Source organism: Colossoma macropomum, unplaced genomic scaffold, assembly GCF_904425465.1.
Source record: "Colossoma macropomum unplaced genomic scaffold, Colossoma_macropomum, whole genome shotgun sequence".
In the NCBI taxonomy this organism is placed as follows: Eukaryota; Metazoa; Chordata; class Actinopteri; order Characiformes; family Serrasalmidae; genus Colossoma; species Colossoma macropomum.
The window spans coordinates 32,739,851-32,765,673 of NW_023494799.1; the positions used below are offsets into that span (position 1 = coordinate 32,739,851).

Here is a 25,823-nt window from a genome sequence, read left to right on the forward strand (position 1 = left end):
AAAAACGGGTGAAGAGTTTTTATGATCATTATAACCAAGTATGGTACAAATCATCACCGAGTACAGCAGCCTTTTGCATTATCGCGTTTGTGTTCGGATATGGTCGATGCATCTTGTGCAGCAAGCCCTTACAGGTTTCTCCTTGTACATTCTCCACCACAGAGACAGAAGAGAGAGATAGATTTCAGAGTTGATCATCTGCTAGTGTGTGTGTTGACTTTCATCTTGAGCCTTAGCTTTAAATCAGGTCTGACAGATCGTCATCAGCATAGAATGCCTGGGGGAACAAACAGAAACAATTTTCTTCTAGGCTCTTATATATCCTTAAACACACCTGCTCACAAACAATAAGCACAAAAATATCTTTAGCAGATATGAAAATACAATCAAATAACAGTAAACAAGATGTCAAAATAAGACTATCTGAAAGCCAGACTGTCCCACAGAACCTCTCGCTTACTGTCTCCAATAAGGCAAACTTAAATGATGATGTAAAAGCCTGGCAACCGTAGTGCATGACAGCCAATTAGCGCTTCTGACTTGCAGTTCAGGAGACAGGCTCAGTGAGTGTGTTCATTGAAGACCTGACGCTGCATGCTATACCTCATCTATCATCTTCACAGAAGCCACAGTGTTTGCTTTGCAAAACTAACAAAGCAGAATAATAAAAAGAGGACGTGTCAGTTACTTTAAAGGGAAAACAAAAGGTTGGTTTAAACAATCTCTTTGTGCCAGCGCCTACAGAGAGTGTTACATTCTTGGGTTTGCATGTGTTGGTTGTGTGCAAAAAAATGTGTTGGTATTATCTTTACATAACATAGGGGTATTGAGAGATTTACAGAGAGATCTGCCTACAGTACTGTGCAAAATTCAGAGACTACCCTTAATTTTTTTACATTTCTAATCAAAAGGGTGATTATGTTCAAGTTATTTATTTTTCAAAGTCAGGAAACAAGCAGAAAACATTTTAACAGAGAAGTTTTTCATTTGATTTACCTTTTGCTTTTATCACAGTTTCTATCCTTCTATTCACACTTGCTTCAAAGAAAGTTTTTCAAAGAAATCTGCTGGGAAATTTTTCCACACCTCCAAAGTTCAGTTTCCAAGGTTCAGTCTCACAGTCCAAGTAATCTCAGCTACAGATTTAGACTCCACAGTCCCTAAATCTTTATTCCACATCTCGGCTGTTTCTTGAAGCTACACATCCTTTCAGACCTACAGCGCTGTTGTTTTCTCACACTGGAAGGATGGACAGAAATACCTGTGCATTTTTTTTAGATTTGAACTCCAGTTTTGGAAAAACTGTTGACTTCCCCTTCTTTACACAAGAGGATCATCTATATCTAGTCACCTCAGAAACATCTCCTTTAGCAATTTTAGGTGCATATGAGAAAGAAATTCGAAGGCAGCTAATATAAGTTTTATGGAAAAGCAATCACTACAGTGGAAAAAGGTGAAATGCAATACAAATTACTTTTCCATAGTGACATACAGAATACATGCCAAAATGAAAAACAAACCTACTATTACATTGTTTTCACATCGCTTGACCTCTTAACAGAAAAACGATGCATGATGATTTGCATTTTAACAAAATGCTGAATTCATGTCAGAATTGAACACAATTCGTCTTGAAATATAATGAAGGCACCTCTATATTGCTCTCCTCTGTGCAGTACTTAAAACAACTTTAAACGCAATGCATCTTTTACTTTTCATTTTGGCATGTTTTCTGCATGTTACTGTTTAAATGAAATGTTTCACTGTTTTGGTTGAAATTCACCAAGGCAAATAAATCTGAACTACAAAGAAAGGCCAAGCAATATGAAAACAATGTAATAGAGGTTTTGCTTTTCATTTTGCCATGTGTTCTGCATGCCACCTGTGGAAAAGTAATATGTTCAAACTGTATTTCACTATTTTCACTGTCATGATTGCATTTCAATGAGACAAATCTATTTAAAGTACTGCACAGTAGAGAGCAATTTAGCAGTGCCTTCATTACATTTTAAGGCAGATTGTATTCAATTCTGACATGAATTCAGCATCTTTTTTGAAATGCAAATGCATTATACTCATGCATTATTTTTCAGTAAAAAAGTCAAGAGATGTTAAAACAATGTAAGAGAAATTTTGTCTTTCATTTTAGCACATATTCTGTATGTTGCTATGGAAAAATAATGTGTGCACTGCATTTCACGTTTTGCCACCATAGTGACTGCTTTTCAATTTAGCATAAATTCCTCTCCATAGAGTTTCAGTTTACTTGTGTGAATGTTAGTGTCTGTCTGAAGGGGAGCATAATGTCAGTGACTCCTCTGGGAACAACTTTTGACGTGAGAACAACTACAACTGGTGGGTTTTAAGATTAGAAAAATGGTGGAGCTGAAGCGACAGTATGTGCACAAAAGACTAATAAATTCAATACTGATAGATTTTATATTATACTTAATGTTTGCGTAATATTCTGTTAAATATCCAATTTCTCTTTTCCTGACATTTAAACATTAATAATTTGTACATAATTTGCCGATTTGACTAAAAATGAAATAAACAAAGGGTCTCTGAATTTTGCACAAGGCTGTATATTCCCCAAACTTGTTCTCCTTAGCTTAACTTTGTTTTTTTTGCACGTGTGTGTGTGTGTGTGTGTGTGTGTGTGTGAGAGGGAGAGAGAGAGAGAACAAACCGTCAGTCTCGTGCTCTGGGAGGTTGATAATACTGCTGCGTTGGCCGAGTGCGCCTGGGCTGCCCGTCTCCCCCCCGTCGAAACTCTAGAGAATTCTCATAGTAAACATCGTCTTCATCCTATTGAAAAGGCATCGTGTAACAGGTGATTAACAACAGTTGTTCTATTGCTGCCAATCCAAACAAAAAGACGCCAACAAGCAAGTCACGACAAGTTAGAATGGAAAAACCCAAAAACCACACTAACCAAATTACAAGCTGATTTTTAACATAATAAAGGAATAATTTTTTCAACTTATTTTTTGCACTTCCGTAGTATACAATCAGTCATTTTAAAGCATTTCCCTTTACCTAGCAAAGAACAGGAAACCTGTTGACTTAAAACAGACTTATAGTAGAAGGCAATATGCAAAGCTAAATTCTGTCAGTAAGAGTTTATGCAAAACATGTTTTGTTGTAAACCACAGTCATGAATCAATGAGTTTCCCAGGCTTCTGCCCGAGGGCCGTAGTTCCCAGAAAGCCTTATGGAAAATGAAAGTGCCATTTTTCCCCCCACTATGTTAGGCTAGTTTTCATAAGTTGGATAAAACTTCATAGGAACAGCTTTGCTAAGACATTCTCTCAGCTAACAGTTATATCTAACACTAGAATTTCCTTTCATTTTCTACTGTGAAATGAAATGTACTTTGAGAAAGCTTCTGTACCAGTGTGGATCATACTACTGTTGAATGTACTTACCCACAGGTCCATGTGTAGAGGTTTAATATTGTGAAGCAGGACCTCCTCACAGTTGCCATAGTCACTGAACACGACCACAGCGGTGGAGCCGGAAGGGTGCACTGCGTCAACCGTGGCCCGGTAGAACTGCACACAGCAGGACACCAGAAACAAAGATCCAGCAGTTCAACACTTTAGAAAAGGTCGCAATATAATGAAGTAACAGAGGCAGCCTTCACTAAATTTTACTGTTCTAAGCGGCTTTAATAAGCATGCAGCAATATAAAAGTAGTTAATACCAGGTGAAAAAAAGAATGTTTCTAAGGTTTAAAAGCAAAGCATGTATAAACAAACCATTTAAAGCTTTTAAAAGTGGCTCTTTATGGCATTAGCTGACGGTGCTTTGGCCATCTACAAATTATAGGAGGACAACTTGCCTGCCATTACCTTCCTTCAGTATTTCAAAAAGGCTTTAAAAAGGATAGCTCCATTTGGCAAAGAACTTGTATGACATGCAGTAAATACACTCACATCCTTGGAACAGATGGGCCTTTCGATCAGAATCTCAGCAGAGCAGAATTTCTTAGGTAAAAATGTGTGCATTATGACATTTTACCATTAAAGACATTTTAACAATTTCAATATTCTCCATCAATGGTGTCTTCATTCAGGTTGAATATTCTTTAGATGTTGATTATAACAATGCAAAACATGGTGTGCAGAAAACTGTTTAAAATATGAAAATACTTGGAAGAGATTATTTATCATTTACCTTTTAACTTCTGAAAGCAGACTTACTTTTATGTTTTGACTATGCTACAAAGGTGATGTACTCTGGACGGTTTTCAAGAAAGTCTGTTCATGTCAAAGGTTTCTGCATGTATTTACTGCATGTCAAATAAATCATAAATGACACCGTATGGAGCTAATCAGAAATTATATTGTGGCTGTCTCACAAAAATTTCCATTTCTTGACTGACGTCTTTTTTTAATAATTCAAAAAGTCCAATTAGCCTTTTCCTTGTGTTAAAATTTCATGGTGAATGGACCAACAGAAATTGTCCAAAATTACTTGGAAAAAAAAATCTTGTTACATTAACCTCCAGTAAAAGTTAAGAACATTTTCCATTCTCCTGTAAAATTACCATTTTGAAGAATTGATTTTTTTTCCTGACAGCAACAATATGTACAAAAAACATGGCTGGCTGCCATATTTTTGACTGACCTTGTTGTCCTCCCAATAAAGTGCAAGGCACTGGTCACCGGGTTTCCAGTTTCCATGGCTACTTGTGTCTGCTGTGTGACCCATCTCTGACCCTCTATGAGCTTTGATTGGTCCAGACCTCTTCTTGGAGGCAGAATTGTGTGAGCTGATGTTCTTGTGAGGTGGACCCGAAGACTGTGGTTTGATGGGACCAGTCCGTCTGTGATCCGAGTCGCCGTTTTGGAGATGTATGTTTGAACTCCCTCCTCCTTTAGCGAATTGACCCCCCAACCCCCCATCCTGTATAATGGTAGAATCTTTTCCTCCTGTAATGTGGACAGAATTCGAGTTGCCCACTGTCTCCTGATGACCGAATTGGGCAGAATTGGGCCTCTCTGACCTGCCTTTCCTTCTGCTGTGTGGTTCAGGTCTACCTTTAGAGTCAGGAGCCATGACAGCTGTTTCCAAAGTTTTGGGGCCCAGTGGCCCATTTCCTTGGCTCTTCCTAAAAGTAAGTGGATCATATCCACCTACCTGCTCTTGCTCTCTCAAACCTCCATCCCTTGATATATGCTGGTACCCCTTTGACCCTCCATGGTCTTTTGAGCCCTGGGAGAAGTTTCCAGAAGGACCTTGTTGCTCCTTTGACCTCAGGCTCCCCGAAGAGGTAGAGTTAATCTGTCCACCCTTTGCATCTCGTCTCTCATCCTTCCATCGATCAGATCCACCTCTTCCTCCTTTTTCTCCACCATCTCTCCACCTCTGGGGTTGCGACTGTGAGGAGGTTGGATGGGCATTTTCTGTGCCACCAGATTTGTGGAAGTCTCCGTCCCTCTGAAAGCGAGGAGGTCGGTCATTCCTCTGTGGTCTCCCCTCATTACGGCCACTGTACTTGGGTTGGGGGGCGTCTCGGGAGATCTGATCAGGATTTGGGAAAGTCATCCTGCCAGGATACTCTTGTGTTTTCTGTGGTGGCTGTTTCTTTGACTCTATAGGGAGAATCAATGGGAAAAGCTTTTAGATAGGCAATCTAAAGTCCTACATGCCTAAAACTGGAAAGTGTTTCAGCTGATCGTGGGCCACAATATCATTTGAGTCAGCTATTGTAATGGCATGCAGATCACATGCAATCTTGCTTCTGCATTAAGGGGGAAAAAAAAATAAAAAAATAAAAAACAGAAACAAAAGAATGGGAGTGCAACACCAGGGTGCTGCATTTGCTGCACTTCAAAACAAAATGTGCAATCAAGTTTGGATGCTATTTCAGAACAAATTACGACTTACTAATAAACAAAGCATGACATGACTGTTAGCGTTAAAACCACAAACACTACCATTATTACGATAATAATGCATACATTTCAAACTATTTGTAAAAGGCTGTAAAATGAAGAAAGTTTTGATGATAAACAGAGCTGTAGATGAGATTAATAAGAGGTGAGAAAGCTGTATAGCATTGACAATGAACTAAATAATTAAAATCAATCAATAAATTAATAAAATAACTAAATAGAATGCCTCGTATTTGAAAAACACCCATTAAAAGTTATTCATAAAAATTTTGCTTAATTACTATAGATAAATTATTATTTAATATCATGTGCCACTTTTTTTTTTTAACCATTTCATAACTTTTTGTTGTTCCCAAAAACTTTAAATTGTGAATAACCACTGGTTTATATTTTGGTGTCTAGTTTATTTCAGTCTACACTGTAAGTTATTATTGAATAACAACTATTAATATGACAAGTGATTGAAACTTTTGAAAGAGAGCGCAAGTCAAAAAAGCAGACCACTACACCTCTCCGTAATAAAGAAGATCAATGTGTTCCATCATCTTGGCCCCCTTTATTTCATCAGCAGACCATATGTCAATCAGAGCTCGCCAGCAAGTCCTAATGACAGAGACTTAAGAAAAGCCATCTAATAGAACTATTTTCCCTGGCTTAATGCCTTCATTTGAGATTTGCCACCTGTTTGGATCTCCCAAGTGTCATAGCTCAGAGACAGCATAGGATATGTGCAGTAAATAATAAAAGGTTTCTCTAAAAAAATAAAAAGGCAGCTTCCTCCTTCCATCGCTGTGAAGGACAATGCATCAAGGCTTTGATGTCATAAAAATAATATTACTCATGCAGTGCCTGTTTCCATGTCATCAGTAAAGCTTCTTATCTGAACTGAATGATCTACACAGGAAAAAAAGAAACATTAGGGGCAAAAAAACAAACAGAAAAGAGCAGATTCCATTTACCATCAATAGAGAAAGCGCCCATTTTAGACTCAAGGAAGTCAAACAGCGTGCTGGGGCCTGAGGGTCTTCCTCCTCCCTCATCATCATCATCTTGTCTGGTCTTTCCTCGCCCTCTGCCCTTCCCTGATACATGCAAGACAAAAGGCAACATACTATGAGGATCCCGACAAAACTTTGTTTATGACAAAAACATGCAGTAAATCTATAAATCCAGCTTTCTAGAACTGCTCCAGATACTGCATGCAGATATAAACCAGTGACCCATGTGCCTCTGATATTTGTCTTTCTAATTCATTAACCAGAGCAGCTCTATCTGGAGCCCTAGAAGGGGTGAAACTCTATTACTTGAAGCTAATTCCCTGGAGCTCATACCTCTGGGTGGTGGACGACTCGACTCCACCGGAGCTGATTTGGCCTGATTGACCCCAGTGAGCAGGTAATTGAGGGCCACATCTACATTATTGTTGTTGTCCAGCAAAGCCTGCCTGGCGGCCTCTTTATTGAAACCCATTTCCATGAGATCCCTTAGAGCCCGCTCATCCACCTGAAATTAAGATAGAATGAGACAGAAGACAGGATGTAATGAGGGGAGACTTTTGGAGATCAAAGGAAGTACTACAGCAGAGATTGAGCTGCAGAGAAAATGCTGCGCATACTTGAGGGCCGTTTGTTTGCCGAGTGGGAAGTAGCATGTTTAAAATCCAGATTTACTCAGCAAAGGACATATCCTCAAAGAAAGACCTTTTATGCAAGGCCACTTACAAAAAAGAGATTTTACATGAAAACCAGGGGAGAGTAAAATAACTCACTGAATTGCTCTTACTCACTTCTACTGAAGTCCTTACTTCCATTCTCAATCCTTTAATCATCCTCTGAATTTATGTACCGCAGTACCACATCATGATAACTGATTGATGCCAACACAGATGTACAGGCTTTTTATCAGGTAAGGGCCCCTCAGGTCTTACCAGCTCTCGGTAAACTCCATCTGGTTTGCTCTCTGTCCAGGTCTTATCTCGTTCCTCCCTCCTTTTCTGGTATGCATCCCGGTTCTTGGAAGTGGAGCCTGGGTTTGCGAGGTTGCTCCCTGCATTGCCTCCACCCCCAAACGTGCGTGTCTGCACACAAACAGAGGGACAGTCCAACAGTTGTTTTAGAAAACATGAGCATCGAGAATTTGTGATGGAGATTCATTTCGATTTTGGTACATTTCAAAGCTGTTTCTGATAAAACAGATTGCTGTACAGAAATTGAAGGGTATATACTGTAATACTGGGAATGAGGAACTAGCCTGGAAAATGATTAGATTACATTTTTCATTATTGACTTGACATATTGTTTCCTATATGTTAATAATTAGGTTCACTCATAGCCTAAAGGGTGGCAGAAATGAACAACAAACCCATTTACATATTACATCAATATGCATTTTTCATCTCCACGTGAGGGCTAAAATCTTAGAGAAAGCAAATCAATTAGACTTAAATGGCCATTTCCTTGGAAGGTTTTATTTCAACACTTTAGAGACAATATTTTCTCTATCTAATGAATTTTCTACTAATGAAATCCAAAACAGCAAGTCAAATCTTAATCAAATTGTGATTCCTGGCCTCAGCAATTATTTGCCTGAGGAATGCAGCGATTATCTAGTGTATCTTTACTGTTATAGCAGAACTGCTGCTAAGCATGTTGTGACATCCCAAGAGTATTCTGTGAGTGCTGCGATGAAGCACAGACCTTCCTATATATTAAGGAACTCAATTAACACCTGTAACTGCAAATCATTAAACATAATAAGACGGATAACCTACCATCAACCACATCACTCTGATAAATAATTATTCATAGAATTTAATGGATCAATTGGAGCTCTTTATAGTAACAGCAAAAGGTTTGAGGATTTTTTCTTTTACCACAACATGTTCACATATGTGTTTCTCACTACTGACATTTACCATTTTTCTCCTTTTCAGAAAAAAATGAGTGTACATAGCTTTTGAGTGTGCATCACTGTTGAATCTCTTTACTTTGTTTTCCTTGTAAGGATTGAACTGAAGTAACAAAATGTTGTGTGGCAAAATACAACTGTCAAAGTGTCAATGCTACATTTTGTAAAATACATACGTTTTAAGAATAGCATCAAAATACAGTCTGACAACAGTATACCGCTTCTGAAAGTAAAATCATTATTTACAGATTTATTCAAAGAGTTTTTTTTACTCGTAATGTTCGTAAGAATAACCCAGTCAGTTATTAACCAGCAAGGATGCGACCCATTAAAATATTTATTATAAAATGAATAGTTCAGTTTCTAAAATCAGGAAGTCTTTGGCTAAATTTTGTTCAAAGCAACCGTAAAACACTATATACGCACACGTATGAGTACACACATTAACTGAATTCTGTGTTAATGCACGGAGATAAAAAGTGTTTCTTGTATGAAAAGTCAACCATAGTACTGATAGGTGGAGCCAGTCAGCCAGGTGTGTATATTAAGTAAATGGCCTGAAACTATATTAAAGTTATATTAAACCCACATAAAACTCAGTTTTGTTTAAACTGAGGGACTGACACCTCTGAGAGACCTGATACGTCCATGATTATATGATCAGCAACTAAAACGTTGATGAACTCACTGGAAGATACAATGAAGGGCTCCTAAACATTCAAGAACAAAGTTCTAAAGTTGTATTTTTTGTGTATTTACTAGTTCAAATTAAAACAAACATAAATGCCATGGCTTCATTTTTTTAAGGCCTACTTCGCAAACCTAACCACCTATTGTGCCATCATGTGTACAATTCACAAACAATCCTGAACTTAAATGATAAACCAGCCTATTCAAAATGGAACTGCTGTTAATTGGAAATGAAATGAATTTTTAACCACCAGTACTTGTGGAACAGTTGATTATTTGTTTAATCATTTACATCCTTAGTCATCTCACAGAAAATTGTACATGAGCAAATGGGCTATAGAAACAGGCTATATCAAGCAGTGCTCTCCGCCAGTGTAGACCTGCTGGCATTTTGGGTATACACAAAATGCACCCATGAAAAAGGCAGTACAAGAAGTCCTGGAAGTCTAACCTCACCTCTTTGCTTTTAGCAATTTCAGCAATGGCAGCAATCCTCTGCTTCTCAAACTCGTCATTTTCGTTTGCTGTTTTGGCCGCATTGCTGCTCTGTAAGGTTTTCCTCTGGTCCAGAGCCCTACTGTCCACCTCCTCCTTGCGTACACATTTCTATGGACAGAAACAACTGCTATCTTCTTGCTATATACAATGGTTACGTAGTAACAAGACAGGTCGCCTGATATTTTGTGCAATGGAATCTAAATTGAGCTCAACTTACCTGTCCAAAGGGCAAAAACGGAGGTGGTCCACCTTCTGCGCCTATATTACTCCTGCTATGCTTGGCCAGACTCTGTTAAAATCGGAGGATTTAATGTTTAATCAAATGTACACTCAGTAAACACAGTTAATGGCCACACAATGAAGAACACATTTATATCATAAAACAAAAGGCACAGAAAACAGAATGAATTTAGTACATATGACTTTATATAAGATGCATGAGCAACATGACATTTCCACTGCAGATAACTACTAATGACAAAGTTTGAGCAGCAACATTTTTCTTTCCAGTAATTGCTAATACTTTAAGTTTTCTCAAGAAGTAGTGTTTCCTGCTCACCCTTTGTAACTCCCATTTCTCGATCATGTGATCCACCTCTCCTCCGAGGACTGTGATCTTGGTATCGTCTAATAGCAGAAAGCCATTCTTTACTGGCACTGTGCCCAGGAGCTTCACTTTGGTTCCAGGCGGGGTGTTCAAACTGCAAGCACAGCATGAAACATCAGCAAAGATCAGGTTTAAACATGCATTACTAGGGCTTGACTAAAATGATTTTAAGGAGGCAAGAATTTTAAAAATCAGCATAATAGATTATACAATTTTATATGGTTGTAAGATTTAGACGTCTCAGCGTGATTTCTGCAGACACTGAAAGATCCATCTACCCCTAATCCATACATTAAGGGTGCACAAGTCCTGAATTTTTATGGCTGTTTCTGATGTCTTTACAGCCAAATTACAGCCAATCAGTGATAACCTTTTTCTTTATTCTTCTAGTAACAAGCAACAAAGACAATATTATTATTAATTCACTTTTTTTTCCCTGAAACTCACACAGTCAGCACAAAACAGTACATGCACTTCAGATTAAGCATTTCGAGGACCATACATTTTTACAGAAAACGTACTGTACTAAAATGGATTTATAGCCTTTACAAATATAACCTTTCTAGTAGGGGTCAGTATCTGACTGAGCATGAAGCGACGAAAAGCAGAGAATGCACAGAGAGTGTATGTTTGCAGTCAAGAAATTGTGTGCATATGAAGTAAATAGGCCCAAAGGACTCTAAACATACCCTACAAAGGAACGCAATTTCGTTTAATAACCAGCTCCGCAGACTGCTAATGCTATGTTTACATGGATCTGGTGCAGCACTGAACGTGAACGCATCCTTCCCCTTCATCTGGCTGCATATGGGTGTCAGGAGGGCAGTTCCTGTGAAACCAAATTGAAATGTAGTCTTGCTAAGTCAATTTTTATGTAATTTATGCTTTTATTTTATTGAATAATCAGAAAGTCAGCATAATATGCATCATTAAACAAATTCCTTCCAAAATGTTGAGGTCAAACAAGTCAGATTAGGATTAAGGGCACCGATTTCCACTTGCATTAGTCATTTCAGTCTATTAGCAGCCAACAGATGGTCTTCCCACTCAGATTTTAAATTCTGGAGGTAAAACAGCTGTGTTTAAATATATGAGCTTTTGCCACTGGTCTTCCATTTTGCACAAGAATGTTTGAAAAGTGGAGTGAATGTTTCATGCACGGACCTGCAGACATGTATCGTACAAACAACACCTGTATCCTGATGCTTTGTGTTTGAAGTTCAGCTTCACTCTATGTTTTGATGCACCACATAACCTAAATATGATGCGTCTGACCATGGAATGCATGGCCGTGATGGACAGGACCGCTTCCCATTAAAAATAAATGGGATATGCGGTGCCAGAGCAATGTAAACGCAGCGTAATAAGTTAACAGACTCCTCCAGTAATATGCAAATACAGGCTTTAGGTTTTGTGCGTTTACTGAGAGGTTCACCGTTCGCATCTTACATCAAATGTCACAACTGCCATAAATAGTATTACTATATCATTAGTGTGGCATGCCACCTTTAGGCACTAACATAACACAAAATATGATGTGATGGCAGAAATTTGCATAATACTAGCCAGCAAAAAAGTCTGCTTATAAAAGAGAATTAGAACAAATTTATATACTGATCAGGCTCTAGCAATTGCTGATATTATAGTGTATAAACATTTAAATATAACCAAAGATGCATAAAATTGACAGAATTATGTAGTTACAAAGTCTGCAGCATAGCAACACAATGCTTCCCTATTCAACTACACAGTAGTTACTTATCAGAGGGAGAATCCACATTTTCAAGTTCACTGCACTTTCTGATTTTTACTGACTGAACATAATATCCCCTGACACAGACAGACTTTTCACATCAACTTGCTGTGCAAGTGTGGATTAGCAGCCAGCAGTCTGATTTTAATTAAAGTGGAGATAGCGAAAAGGGAGGGAGAAGAGGAGAGAGCAAGAGAGAAGCAAACAGAAGGGAGGGAGGGAGAAACTCAATTTCCCCCCACAAACATTCCAATAAGCTATAAGCCAGGGGAGACTTGGTGCAGTGAATGTGCCAAAATGTTAGCTTACTTCCTCAAATGGATCTCCCTGCCCATGCCCCAGACCAAATTTCAATACGACACGGTGGACTGCCGAAAACAGCCCAGCTAAAAATAATCGCGCCCCTCTCCTCAGTCACGCCCTCCCCACATCCACTCAGCTTGGACAGCCTCCCCCTGGGCCTGGCTCTTCTGAGCCCTCTCATTAGAAAAGCCCAGGGACTTAGGCAGGATTCTAGTAGCTGATGCGTGACGCCACCACTGCAATTAGAGCCATCTTCCTCTAGGCCCGTCCAGCTGCGGCGAGCAGGCTCCTGCGGGGATAAAGCACCACAAAACGAAAGCCAAAAGGGAGGCCCAATGTAGTGGGTCTGGCTAGCCCGCTAAGCTCATCTACTACTTTTTTTCTGGCTTAAGATAACATGAGCACTGAGAATTTGTGACCCAGACAAATTCATCTGCTACTTATCAGCACCGTGATAGGGCAAAAACAAAGCTACGCTGCATAACATGGACAACCGGGATCAGTTTGGTTATTTCCAGCCAGAATCAACTGTGACTGTCAGTGATGGGTATATTCTAGTGATATGTTGATCCATGCATGTTTTAATGTAATCGCGTGCCAGCTGTCCACATAGCTAATATTAATTAATCACTATAAAAGAACTGCTATTGGCCGATATTTAATATTACATCAGGTCATTAATGGTCATTAATTAATGACCATTAATGGTCCAGTAAGGTGTGTTATCAGAAGCTAACAGAGTGTCTGCAACAAAGTGTCACAGTGGAATATGAAAGCTTGTAATATCAGCAGCGCATGACTCCATGTAAGATAGATGTCTTTTGCCAAAATACTGTCACTTGCTGTGAGTGTGGTGCCACAAAAACATGCACAAAATACAATCCTGCCATGTATTTCACTCGTTCGCAGAGCCGGGTCACTCACTTTCAATTTAAACCCGGCATTATCTGAAATGGCACAATCAAAGATTTGAGCCATATTGGAAGGATAACCATGTCCAACCAGGGCTGCATCGATACAGGATTTGTGGGCCAATGCCAACATCCAATATTTTTCATGCACATATCTGCCAATGCAGATTAAACATTCATAAAACGTGGTAACTGGGAATAAATCCACTTGGATTAGCATTACAAAGAAATGACTTATTTCTTCAGGGTTACAAATGCAGTAAAATGAATAAAATGCAAGTTTGTTTGCATATTAGCCCAGTATTGCCTAAACTTTCTGCTCTTATATAGTACAATACACACAGTCTAAAATTTGACGAATCTAAAAATCTGCTGATAAAAAATGATTCTGATATCATCGTGCATCACTACTCACATTATCAAATGAGTATTTCACAGAATTGGCCCATACAAAAACAAAAGATAAGTGTTCACACTGTCTACCTCTATGCAAGTATAAAAATTAAGCGATTTCTAGGGCTGGACTCAAATATTCAACTATTCAGATATTCGTTCACTGGATAGGTATTCTGTTTGTAATTTTGGGATTTGGATATTCTGGTGTTTTTTGGCAATATGTAGGCTATCAATAAAGGCAAACTGCAAAATACTGAAGCTTTATTTTTAATCTGCTGAAAACAGCACCAAACACCACGAGAAGAAACACAGCCTCACCAGCGTTAACAGCTAAAAGCACAGCCCTCTACTCTACTCTGGAAAACCACCACAGCACCCATATTCAGGCTCTTCAACATAAAAGTACAAATAAACCTAAAACAGCCCAACAATTAACATTTCCTCTCTGAATCAGTACAACGCAGGGAGGCGACGCCACAATACATTTTGTCAGTATATTCTTTTAATACATTTACACTTTTTTAAAATTACTGTTTAAATGTGGAAATATATACCATCTTAGCTCAAGCACCTGACATCCTGTTCACTCTCAGCAGCAAATGTCACGCTAACACGGTGCAAGACAGCACCAAGATGTCTGCCCTTTGCCAACGTGTTGAAAGCGTATTTAAAAGAGAACTCTTTCAAAACTCAAAGAAGGATATGTCTTCTGATTATGTAAGTGAATTATCTACTACTGTCATCATATCCTCACCAGTATAACGTTGATTTTGCATTTAAATTCGATGCCTACATTAGCGTATAAGGACGTACTGTGATATCTGACTCGAAACCTTTTTTACTATTATTTCCTTTACTGGACTTGCAGCAGTGCACACCCACCACACGAATACATTTTTCTCCCTCCTGACTCAATAATGCAGCTTCTTTCAATTTTAATTTAAAAAAAAAAAAGCACTAATATCAGTGATTTGCCCAGAACTCTAAGACAGTCTCAGCACGCGTGTAATATTCCAGTGATTCAAATATTTGACAAGTAGTGCTTTCAGACCTAACAATTTTAAAATGCTGCGCAGTGGGCATCCTCTAAACATTGAAATGCATTAGGCTGATTGCAGTGTTTTGAGATTACTTCAGTATAAATGCCAAGAGCATGATTTTGGTAATAGTACGACACTGAAACACACAAAACAAACCCTCCATTTTACCTCTGTTGCTTAAATTAGAAAAAAAAGAAAGAAAGAAAAAAAATGTCTTAAGATTGGTAGTGGAACAGTAGTTAGTATTATCTCCTGAAACTGAGGAGGGAGGGAGACGGGAATGGGCAGAGATGGGGCGGGGCAAGAGTGATGGAGGGAGGGAGGAAGGGAGGAAGGAGGTCCGCGTAGATAAAGAGAAGCCTGTTCCTCCGACAGCAGGGCAATGCTACAGTCTCCACCTGTAGAGGCTGGCGCATCGCCATGACGACGGCTGCTGCCTGGCCAGAGCAGTAACTACGACGGGCGATTGGAGGATGACGGCCCAATGGAGAGGGGTGAAACAGGGGTTAAAGGAAGGGGAGGCGAGGAGAGGCCACATGGGTCAGTGTGCAGCGTGTATTTGGCAGCTCTTGAAAAGAAAGAAGCCTTACATGCTGATCTAGGATCAGATTTCTCCTTGTGAAACTGAACTGGATAACAAGGCTAAACCCACAACAACATTTTCCTAATGCGGTACATGCAAGGCAAATGTCAAAACACAAGCAGTGGATCTTTCTTGAATATTAAAATCTACCATTAGCCTGTTTCGGACAGATTTTAATTTACATGGGGACCAGGATTTACCAGGCAGCTGCCGCCTCGCAATGAGGGGAAACTAAATAAATAAAAAAAGGTTTTTAAGCGCTACTGCTCTTCATATTTGCGTACTCCTATTGCGCATATCCACATTAAACACATGAATCAAGAAACAATGGATGCTTAGAAAGAGTCGGAGTGGTACAACTTTGTCCTCTACACTAGAGGAGAAAAAACAGAAGAGAAAAAAAGAAAACAAAAAAAGATCCCACAGGCTGATTAAAGGGACAATTGTAATGGCAGGTGCAGGTATAAATCCTTACTTTTCTTTCATAATATCAACAACATAGTTTTCTATGATCATATGACTGTGTGAAACATACAGCTGGGTTCACAGAAAATACAACCCACTAGAAACTTGTTCATCCTGTGGTACCTTTATTTCCATCCAGGCGCAAGAGTTTTATCACTGAGGAGATGCATAACAATTTTATTATAAACATCCCCCTGATACATGAATTGAATCTGAATAGGACTATTGTCTACACAAAATCTCCTGACACCAATTATCTCAATTAATAATTTTTGCAGCAACTGAACACATTTATTGTCATTTAACATGGCTTTAGGAACAAACAGTGTAATAAATAATCAGCTATGTATTTCTAATCAGGCTGCAAAAAAATAATAATAATCAAAATTGATATTGAATTACCCATTAGAATTAACTGACAATCCATTAATCTGCTCAAACGTTGCCTGCATATCTGAAGAGCTATAATAAAAAAAAAAGTTTGGCAATGTTTACATGACAAACTGATATACTGTTCGGCTGAATGATCACCATGGAAAAATATGGCACTTCATTTAAGGCTTCCCATAATTTTGATCAACAGTAAGTAATACACAACAGCTAAAAATAAGTGATATAATAATGTCTTCAGGCTGCAGCTTCATTTAACATTTCAATGTGCTAGTTCAGTAGACAAGCTAGATGTACAGGATTCCAGGATGGGGGCCTTTTTTTAAAAGGAAAACTATGTTTGTGACTATGTTTATATATTTTTAGGTTATTAATCAGTTGTATGTAGTTAGCTATCTAACGTAGGTAACGTTGTGAGAGGATGAGCTTACGAACGTTCTGTAGTTTTGTAATTAACAGAAACCGAAGCAGCTTAGTGATTCCAGTGCCTAACATTAATGATAAGTTTTAGTGATTTTTATAAGGGTAATGTTAGGACATGCTGACAAATCACTTACAGTCTGAACTGTACGTCCTGGGGAGTAGTTTGGTTTGTCGTAACACTGGCACAGAGGGAAAGCTGCCATTTACTGACCAATCTATCGACACCTGTTTGTTTTCTTTGCCGGTAGTCAAAGATAATTCCGTGGAAAGCCAAGTAAGACTTGCATATCTTGTATGTGACTACTTCATTCTTAATTTTAAGAAAACACTCAGACTTTCAGCCATAAGTGTCCGTTTTCTTTGGTACCTGCTCACATAGGTTAAGCTGTTAACTCACTCTAGATCAGACGTCATTTTGAAAATGTAAATAAAAAAGCGACAGAGGAAATATCAGTTGACAATTTTTATTGTCGTAATTAACAATAGTGTAGAATATTTGTTTTAGCCCTAATTTGTGCCACACTGCCTTTAAATTGGATTATTACAATTACAAAATATTTTAATAATGCAATTTTATATATGCTTATATGATAGGAAATAACATAAGCAACAGCAACTTGTGTAAATCAAATTTCATTTTCAGAAAAACTTAACAAATCTGACTGGGAGAGGTTGACAAACACATCAATGAGTGTCTCTGCAAGATCTGACATGGCAGGTTGAGCTACTTGCTACAGTTGTCACAGTTAAAAATCACAGCCTGACTGCAGCAACATGTCCTTCGTCTGGCCTGAGGCAATCAGGAGAGTTCTTACTCTGATCAGGCTTATATTCCCACAAGTGGCAACCCTTACTCTGAGCACTCCTACTTCAATGTTAAGTGTTTTGTGTGCATGATGAAGGCAGGGATGGGTCATCAGCCAATTAGGCATAATTATTAGCACTACACTAATGTGTTTAAACTCTTCAGTCTTACAGTCATTGATTTTCAGGCTGGTGGGTAAAACTGAGCTAATTATGTCCTAATTGCTTAGCAAATCTAAAAGTCACAACTACACAGGGAATTAAAATTTAACTGACAAGACATTCGTACATTAGCTTAAAAGGACTGATTGGTTTTTAATTTAATGCATGATTAATTATGATAATGCTCAAAGCCACATTAATTAGATACAAGTGATTACTTGTGAATGTGGGCGGTCAGCACAATTTGCAATGTGCAACTGAACTGTGATGAACTTCATATAGAGATTTAATATGTCCACCCTTTGTCTTTATTACAGCTTCAATTCTTTTTTAAAAAGACACACACAAGCACACACACGGGACACATCAATACCATATTTTTAGACTGAGTATGAGTACATTTTTAGTACTTGCCGATACCGATACATGCTGAGAAACCTGCTCAGAATTAAGTAGTTGTTAGCGTAAATGAGAGCAAATGTACCTAAACAATTAAATCAATAAAATCCAGCTAATTTTAAATAAAGTGCATTAGCTAGCTATGCTACATTAGTTCGAGTAGCACTGCAGTTGAGAAAAGTGGGTTTTGTTCCATGTCAGAAAAGCGCTTCTGTATAGCTTTGAGTAAAGCATGTTTCATGGTTTTGAAACCTGTTCCTCATCCTCATCACATCCGAGGACCTCACATTACATTTGTTAAAGTCTTTTTGGCTGGTTGAATTGTAGCTGAATGTCCTCTAAAGCCAGGCATACATTGTGCAGTTTTAGAAATCTTTTTTTTGGTCACACTGCACATTCGAACAGACCATTGTGTAATCACAAAGCCTACATTTATATTCTGCGAATGCTCGAAAATGCTTGGTCTGATTAACACGCTATGTGAAATGCTGCCTCTACAGACAGCTCTGTCTGCCCGAGTACTGAGCAATAACTGTGCTCCAGCAGCTCTGTGCAGTAAACCAAAACCAGGCAGTGATGTTCACTGCAGGACAGTACGGACTCTACGGCCTATTTCCCAAAGACAAATTTAAAAAACAAACAAAAAAATATATATATTAACGAGATATCAGTTTGTACCTCACATGTAAATTCAGTCAAACAGACTAAAGCATATATAGACTTCGGCATCGCAAATATTGACTTTTTTGCCTCCGTTTAGCTAGTCTGTGTGTGTCTACTGTATTAGGGAACTGGCTGTGATTGTGTTCATTTAAAAATGGGCTAAAATCGCACAACATATTCAGGAATATGCCAAGGCAGAATCTTTAAAGTGACCTACAACTTTGCGTTGACCGCCACAGAGTCAGTCAACACTTCACTGTGTGAGCAGACCCTTGGTCACTGCCAGCTTGAGCCATTTGCTCATTAGCATGGCAGCGTTCACTAGGCTTACATCACATGGTATCTGCATGTTGGTATTGGTGCATTTTTATGAGTATGAGTAAATTAGCATGGTACCCTAGACCTGATACATCCCTAGTATACATACATATAAAATCCCCCAACATTGTTATAGTTAAATGCAACACACATGGATTTCCTAATGGGGAAAAAAGGGGTTATCTCAGGGATGTCCTCTGAACGGTTTACCTGATTTTTGACAGATGTTTAAATTCAAGCCCTGTGCACATTGTCTGCCCATCAGTCATTTGGAGGCGGAGCATTCGGGGCGCAGCCTGGGATTCCTCATTCTCTTTTGGGGCAGCAACATTCCGGATCTTCTGAACCTGAAGGACACATGGGCCTTCCAACTGAGAGGGTGAAAACAAGCAACAGTTTTATTACCAGTCCAAAACTACATATTTCCCGCAAACTCATTTCATGTGTTTTAGAAAAGGATAAAAATGGAGGCGTAAAAGAAGCAATTCACGCATTCCCTCTTATTCCTTATCCCGCCCCTTGAGTAAGCTCCACTTAGATTTACTTACAGGGACACCCAGTGGTCACCATGTGAAAGCGCACGAACAAAAGTGAACCTCACTCACTATTTATAAAAACATACTGTATAACCAAACACCCACTATGACACTCTGTCCCATACACACATTTATTTATCTGAAATTATTACTTTCTCCACTCTGCCACCATTGATGTCAGTAGGCAGGAAGCTCTTTCCAATGGGTCTCAGATCACTCTGTGGAAGACAATAATAAAGCACTATTTAAAATGACGTTAACGGCAACATACTGGCTCCTCATGCTGAAATTAATATTAAATGTCCCCCAACCCAATCTCTACAAATACTTATTTCCAAACTTGAATCATTACAACAAACAGGAAAAATGCTCAGTTACAGTCTGGCAGAGTAGTTACCTGCTGCAGAATAACAATTACAATACCTTTCTATATACATATAAACTTACATTTAATGCTACATTGATGATGTCATTGAGCGTTGCTTTCTCTTTCTCCGATGGGCTCTTGCATTCTTCTATTCCTTCATCTGTGAGATACCTAAAAGAAAAAAAAACAACATGTTACCTTCAAATATACCTAACCATTAGAGCCTGCTTATGCTTCTACTATGCAAATGTATATTACCTCCCCTCTATTAGTCCTGCTTCGGTCATTTTGAAGCTGAGAATGATTCTCGCTTCTCAGCTTGTTTTTGTTCATATTAAATTGAGTCTCAAATATTTTTAGAAATAATGCTGTATGTAAGTTTATAAATAAACTAGTTAACCCCAAACAAACAATGCAAAAACACCCGCAGAGCATTTAAAAGTGACTCTATAGATTGCTAAATGTTGCTCACTGTATTCAGACCTTTCTGAATATCAGTGCCAAACAACTCCCATGAATCACTGTAATTCACTGCTGAGCATGGTTAGAAAATCATAGACCACGTCTGTTAACAGACTCCAGTATTAAACTACAGACGTACACCTGAAATGAACTATACTGAAAGCAATGTATCTTTGTAAATGCATTTAAACCTGACTATTGCTACAAAATTGACCAGCAGACCTTGGTACCTTTGTGGTCAGTGGCGCTCTCTGTTACTTAAACTGCATTCATAGTGCACAATAAATTAAAACTGCATTCAAATTATGATGTTTCTTTGGATGTTGGTCTGTTTGTTTCCATTAAGATCCCAGAAGTGTTACATGTAAATCTATACAATTTGTGACAAGAAGGTGATTTGTCTGATTTATTGCATGCATCAAGTTTAGCACCTCTGGCCTTCACACAATTCTCCTTAAATGTAGCATCATAAGAAAAAACTGATGGGTCCTGACTATTTTCAATGGTTATACCTTAGATGAACTATTTGAATGCACACAGTTGAACATTTATTTATATGAATGAAAATAAGATTTGAGATTTCAGCAAAATCTGTAAACTAAATTTAGTAAAAATAAATAAATAAAAAATAAAATAAAAAGAAATTCACTTTTCAGCCATTTGAATAAATTATTTAGATGTTCTCAGATAAGCTCAGACAGCAAATGGACCTCAAAAAATTAATACATGTAATACATTTCCAGATACAGACATAAATGAATTACAGGGGTACTCCTGCCCAACCGAAAAAGCAAGCAAAGCTTCATCTTTTGCAAACATGCCTACTCACCTCTTTCTGTGGCTCTCTCTAAAGTGAGTCTTTCTGGTTAAAAGACTTGGAAAAGCCCCTTTGTGATGATGTATTTTGAAGGTGGAGGAACTTTTGAAAATCATTAACTGCTGTTGGGGCAGATAACTTGAAACAGGCTGTTAAAAAATGTTCCCTCCCCACCGAGCCAATGCTTAGAAACTGAATACAATGTCCGTGTTTATTAGCCTCTACATTAGTGGCTATGCTAGAAGTCAGGATTTCTTTAGTGCCATAAAGGGGGGGGGTCCTAATGATTGTATGTCTAATGTATGATGGTTATTTGTACTGAGAGAACATGGACAAACACAAAAAGGAGAATTCTCTCAATCCGATGAGGCTGGGGGATTCAATGGAGGGCTACAGAATACTACATAACATGACAAATAACAGATGCTAGTTTTAGGCCAGAACACCCCTTTCAGGCTCACTTTTCCATGCTTAATGTCACAGCAGACATCAGTGCATAAAAGTTTAAAGTTCATGTTCTGTTTAATAGACAGCAAAGGTTTTCAGGCATGGCTTGTCTGCGTGTCTGTGTCTTGCTGGACAGTGCTTTCCAGGGACTTAACGGCTGCATCCGAATAGTTGAATGAAAGTTCTTTTCCCACCTGCTTTCTCTGTTTTTGCATGATCTGGTATACATGAGGGTCCACAAGCTAGTCAGCTCCGCCAGTACATTAAATGAGCAGGCAAAATCAAGAAATGCTGATAGAAAGGGAACTTTTATTAACCTACTGGGACGCAGCCAATGCCTTCCCAGCCTAAAGCAAGATAACAATTAGCTAGCTAATGGCTAATGGCTTTTTCTGTTGACAAAATGCTACCCAAAGCAAATAAGGGGTAAAATGTTAAAGGGGAACTCCACCATTTTGTCAAAATTTCTGTATAATTAAATGGTTAAGATCATTCAGAGTGGTTTTGTGAGAAATGCTTCGTTCTACAGAAACTTGCAGAGCCAGAATTGTTCACAGTGGTGGTGATGGGAGCCAGACGTCTGAGGAGTTTAACGCCTCGAGAAGCTTTTTGCATGAAATGGTTATGAATACCCAGCCTGATGTCTCAGACATTGTTTTTTTAATAGTTACGCAACAAAGATTTTCCACTATTTTATCACCATCCATGTTATGTATAAACACTCAGAAGACACGTGTAGGTTCACTGGTGGTTTTGGATAGTAAATAAAATGACTGGTGTTGTAGACATCGGGACCCCTGGTTCCCATCACCACCACTGTAAAGATATCAGAATTGGTGGGTTTCTCTGCAAATGAACCACTTCACATTAAATCACTCTGTATGACTTGAGTCATATCTCAACTACTTAATTTACAGAAATCTTGGAAAATCGGAGGGATTCCTTCTAGAGCCCCATCACAAAAAACGCTATCAATTTTAAAGTTTACATTCAGACTAAACTCAGTATTAGCCGGCAATAAGCCAACACAAAGCAGACATGCAGCAGACGAATGTTAGCTAGCTGACTGAGATAGGTGAATTGTTAAAGAACGCTTTTTAAAAGTCATTTTAGAAGGCAAACTAGTGCAAAAACCGACGTCGGCCACCAAACTGACAACTTTAATGCCTCACAGCGAACGCCTTGTTATTGTAACAGCTGCTGCAAAAGCTACCCGAGCAATACACTGTGAGGCTAACTCGCAGCTGCTAACATTAGCTTGCTAGCTGGATTATACTAGTCTATCGGGGGGTCTGAGCGAGTTAGCACACGTAGCTAGCCAGCTTATTTAAACGTCCACGGGCTAATTAGCTACATTAGCGACACATCACAGTTCTTTACCTCAGCCAGCAGTTAAATCTGATGTAAAACTGAGCCCACGTATCAGGAGCTAACATGCAATGCTAGCGTTAGCCTAGCTAGCGTCACTCAGAACAGCTCTGCTGTCGACAGCATCTCTCTCCGCTGTTACCCACCATCCTTCCTTAGCGAGAGCTGAACTCAGCTCCGTCATCTTCGAGGACGTCCTTTAAAAGCCGGCAGATAAATTATCGGAGTAGTAGCTGGATTCCCATGGTTTTTCCACTCCGTTGTGCTTTACTCTACTCAGTCCAGCGGCTCTCTGCTAAAAACAGACGCGACTCCGAAACTTGTAAAGCGTCACGGGTCAAAGTTGAAACGCTTCCACGGTGACTCCGTGATGGGGATGGACGATACCAGAGAACTTGACGATACATTTCATTCTCCTCGTTACTGGTTTAAGTGAGTTCACAAAGGCAGATATTATATATGGAATGCTTTTCCGAGACACAGATTCTGAAATGGTTGTAAGTGTTATTTTATTGTTAGGAAAACTTTTCATACATAAAGTAAGGTATATTATATAATCATAAGGAGCTCATGTCCTATTTTGGTACCTTAGAGTGCATGAAAAAGAAAAATGGCCAAAACGTTACTAAAATTAATTTATGAAAGTGGTTTGAAAGACGCTAGGGAGTAATTGCGCCTCCCCTAACCCCATATATATATATATATATATATATATATATATATATATACATACATACATACATACATACATATATATATATATATATATATATATATATATATATATATATATATATATATATATATAGTTTGATATGGTTACTTGAATTTACTGACTTTCGGTTTGTGTTAAGTAAACAAGTGTACAATGTTTGTACATTAATTGCATAAATTAAAAAAAGAAAATAGACTTTTTAATAAGCACAAAAAAACGTTTTTTTTTAATAAGCACAAAATCAACATTAAGGCAGGAAACACTGAAAACCATCAGTGGCACCCAGCAACAAAAAACAAAAACAAAAAAATGTTAAATTAAAATATTGCTATGGGCCTTCAGAAAGAGCACAATGTTTGAAGCACAATGAAGTCATTTTCTCTAAAGAGAGGACATACAAAAACAATTCCATCTTAAAAACCAAACGTCTGGGAGAGCTCTCATATATTTGCATTTATGAATGTAATATTTCTCTAAAATAATAATAACATTAATAAACAGATCCATGCTAATATCTACATTTGTCTGCTAGCTAAATCATAGTTTTCGAGATATCGACACTGTTCCAACTCTGGAATGTTTGGTCTGATCAGAAATAGTCTGCTTGTGAACAGCTTTTTAATCAGACATACAGTTTTTGTACAATTATCAAAAAAATTATGAGTTCTCCCCAGGAATGAATGATGGAAATGTCCGTGCAAAAGGTACAGAACTGCACTCCGCTTACAGAATGATTATAAGTACACTAGCAACATCCTAATATCTATATGCCATACCATAGTAACTGCCTAGCAACACTCCTAGCAACCACCTCGGATACCATAGCAACCACCTAGCAACCAACTGGGACACTATAGTAACCACCTAGCAATATCCTAGCAACCACCTGGAACACTATAGCAACCATCCAACAACACTCTTGAAACCACCTGGAATTCTACAGCAACACCCTAGCAACTGCCTAGCAATCACTTGGGTTACCACAACAACACCCTAGCAGCTGTTTAGCAACACCTTAGTAACTACCTGGGATACCAAAGCAACCACTTAGTAACACACTAGAAACCATCAGAAATAGCTAAGCAACATCATAGCAACCACTTGGGATACCATAGCAAACACCTTAGCAACCACTTGGGGTACCATATTTATCACTTAGCAACACCCTTGCAACCACCAAGGATTCCACAGCAACTGCCATATTTTTAAGGGTTCTTGCGCGCATAAAAACAAGACTTCTTTGTGATTTTTACGGTGAAAACAAGTAAATATGCACAAATGTGGACAAATTATGTTTGAAAGTCTGTGCCAGAGTAAAAAAATGTATGTAAATGTATGTAAATTTTATTTCTGTAATGAAAAATACTTTTGAGAAGGTTCTCTTTTTATGCTATATGCTTTACACATACACTATCAATGCTATATTATTATTAAAATTATTCAATTATTAGAGAAATAAAAATGTATTTTCCATTAAACATTATCTATGTTAGTGATTCTTTACATATATTTATATCAAAAGTTAATGCAACAACATTTTATTCTAAGATGTTTTGAACTATTGCTATTGATCTGTTCCTCACAGAATTTCAACAACGTAAATGGCAGCTGGTGTTTTCAAATTACATAAAAAAATTAACTCAGACAAAAAAGGTCATTTGTTGCCGTGTCTTCATTGCTTTATTGTTACCCTAAGCATCCCCCCCCCCTCCATTTTCCTCTTCCTTACAAGCGTCCTTTTGCTCTTGCCAGGCTGCCACTCTAAATAAGAATTTGTTCTTAACTGTCTGCCTGATTAAATTAAGGTTTCAAGGAAAAATATTAAAGAGCTGTCTCATAATCAGACTTTTTAGTGGAGTCAAATAACTTCATGTGATCTTCCTTTGTACAGTATTC

The 25,823-nt window shown here is 38.3% G+C and overlaps 1 protein-coding gene across 1 annotated transcript; it reads right to left on the reverse strand.

The window, feature by feature from the left end:
• Nucleotides 1–23,542, reverse strand: tdrd3 (tudor domain containing 3). The gene is made up of 14 exons (XM_036586514.1): nucleotides 23,359–23,542; nucleotides 20,199–20,289; nucleotides 19,904–19,969; nucleotides 19,426–19,586; nucleotides 10,558–10,699; nucleotides 10,216–10,287; nucleotides 9,957–10,106; nucleotides 7,831–7,980; nucleotides 7,235–7,406; nucleotides 6,863–6,985; nucleotides 4,633–5,600; nucleotides 3,429–3,554; nucleotides 2,690–2,808; nucleotides 1–277 (listed from the first exon to the last, which is right to left on the reverse strand). Exons 1-13 carry the CDS (start codon nucleotides 23,394–23,396, stop codon nucleotides 2,692–2,694), a joined length of 2,376 nt encoding a protein of 791 aa, XP_036442407.1. The 5' UTR covers nucleotides 23,397–23,542; the 3' UTR covers nucleotides 1–277; nucleotides 2,690–2,691.
• Nucleotides 23,543–25,823: the final 2,281 nt, after the last annotated feature.

Bases quoted from the DNA above. Each gene is read 5' to 3' on its own strand.
- tdrd3 (XM_036586514.1), bottom strand. From the start codon at position 23,396: ATGACGGAGCTGAGTTCAGCTCTCGCTAAGGAAGGATG. The intron at 19,587-19,903 runs GTAATAATTTCA...TCACCCTCTCAG, and splicing joins ATGGTGGCAGAGTGGAGAAA to TTGGAAGGCCCATGTGTCCT. The intron at 2,809-3,428 runs GTAAGTACATTC...CCTTTTCAATAG, and splicing joins CTCTACACATGGACCTGTGG to GATGAAGACGATGTTTACTA.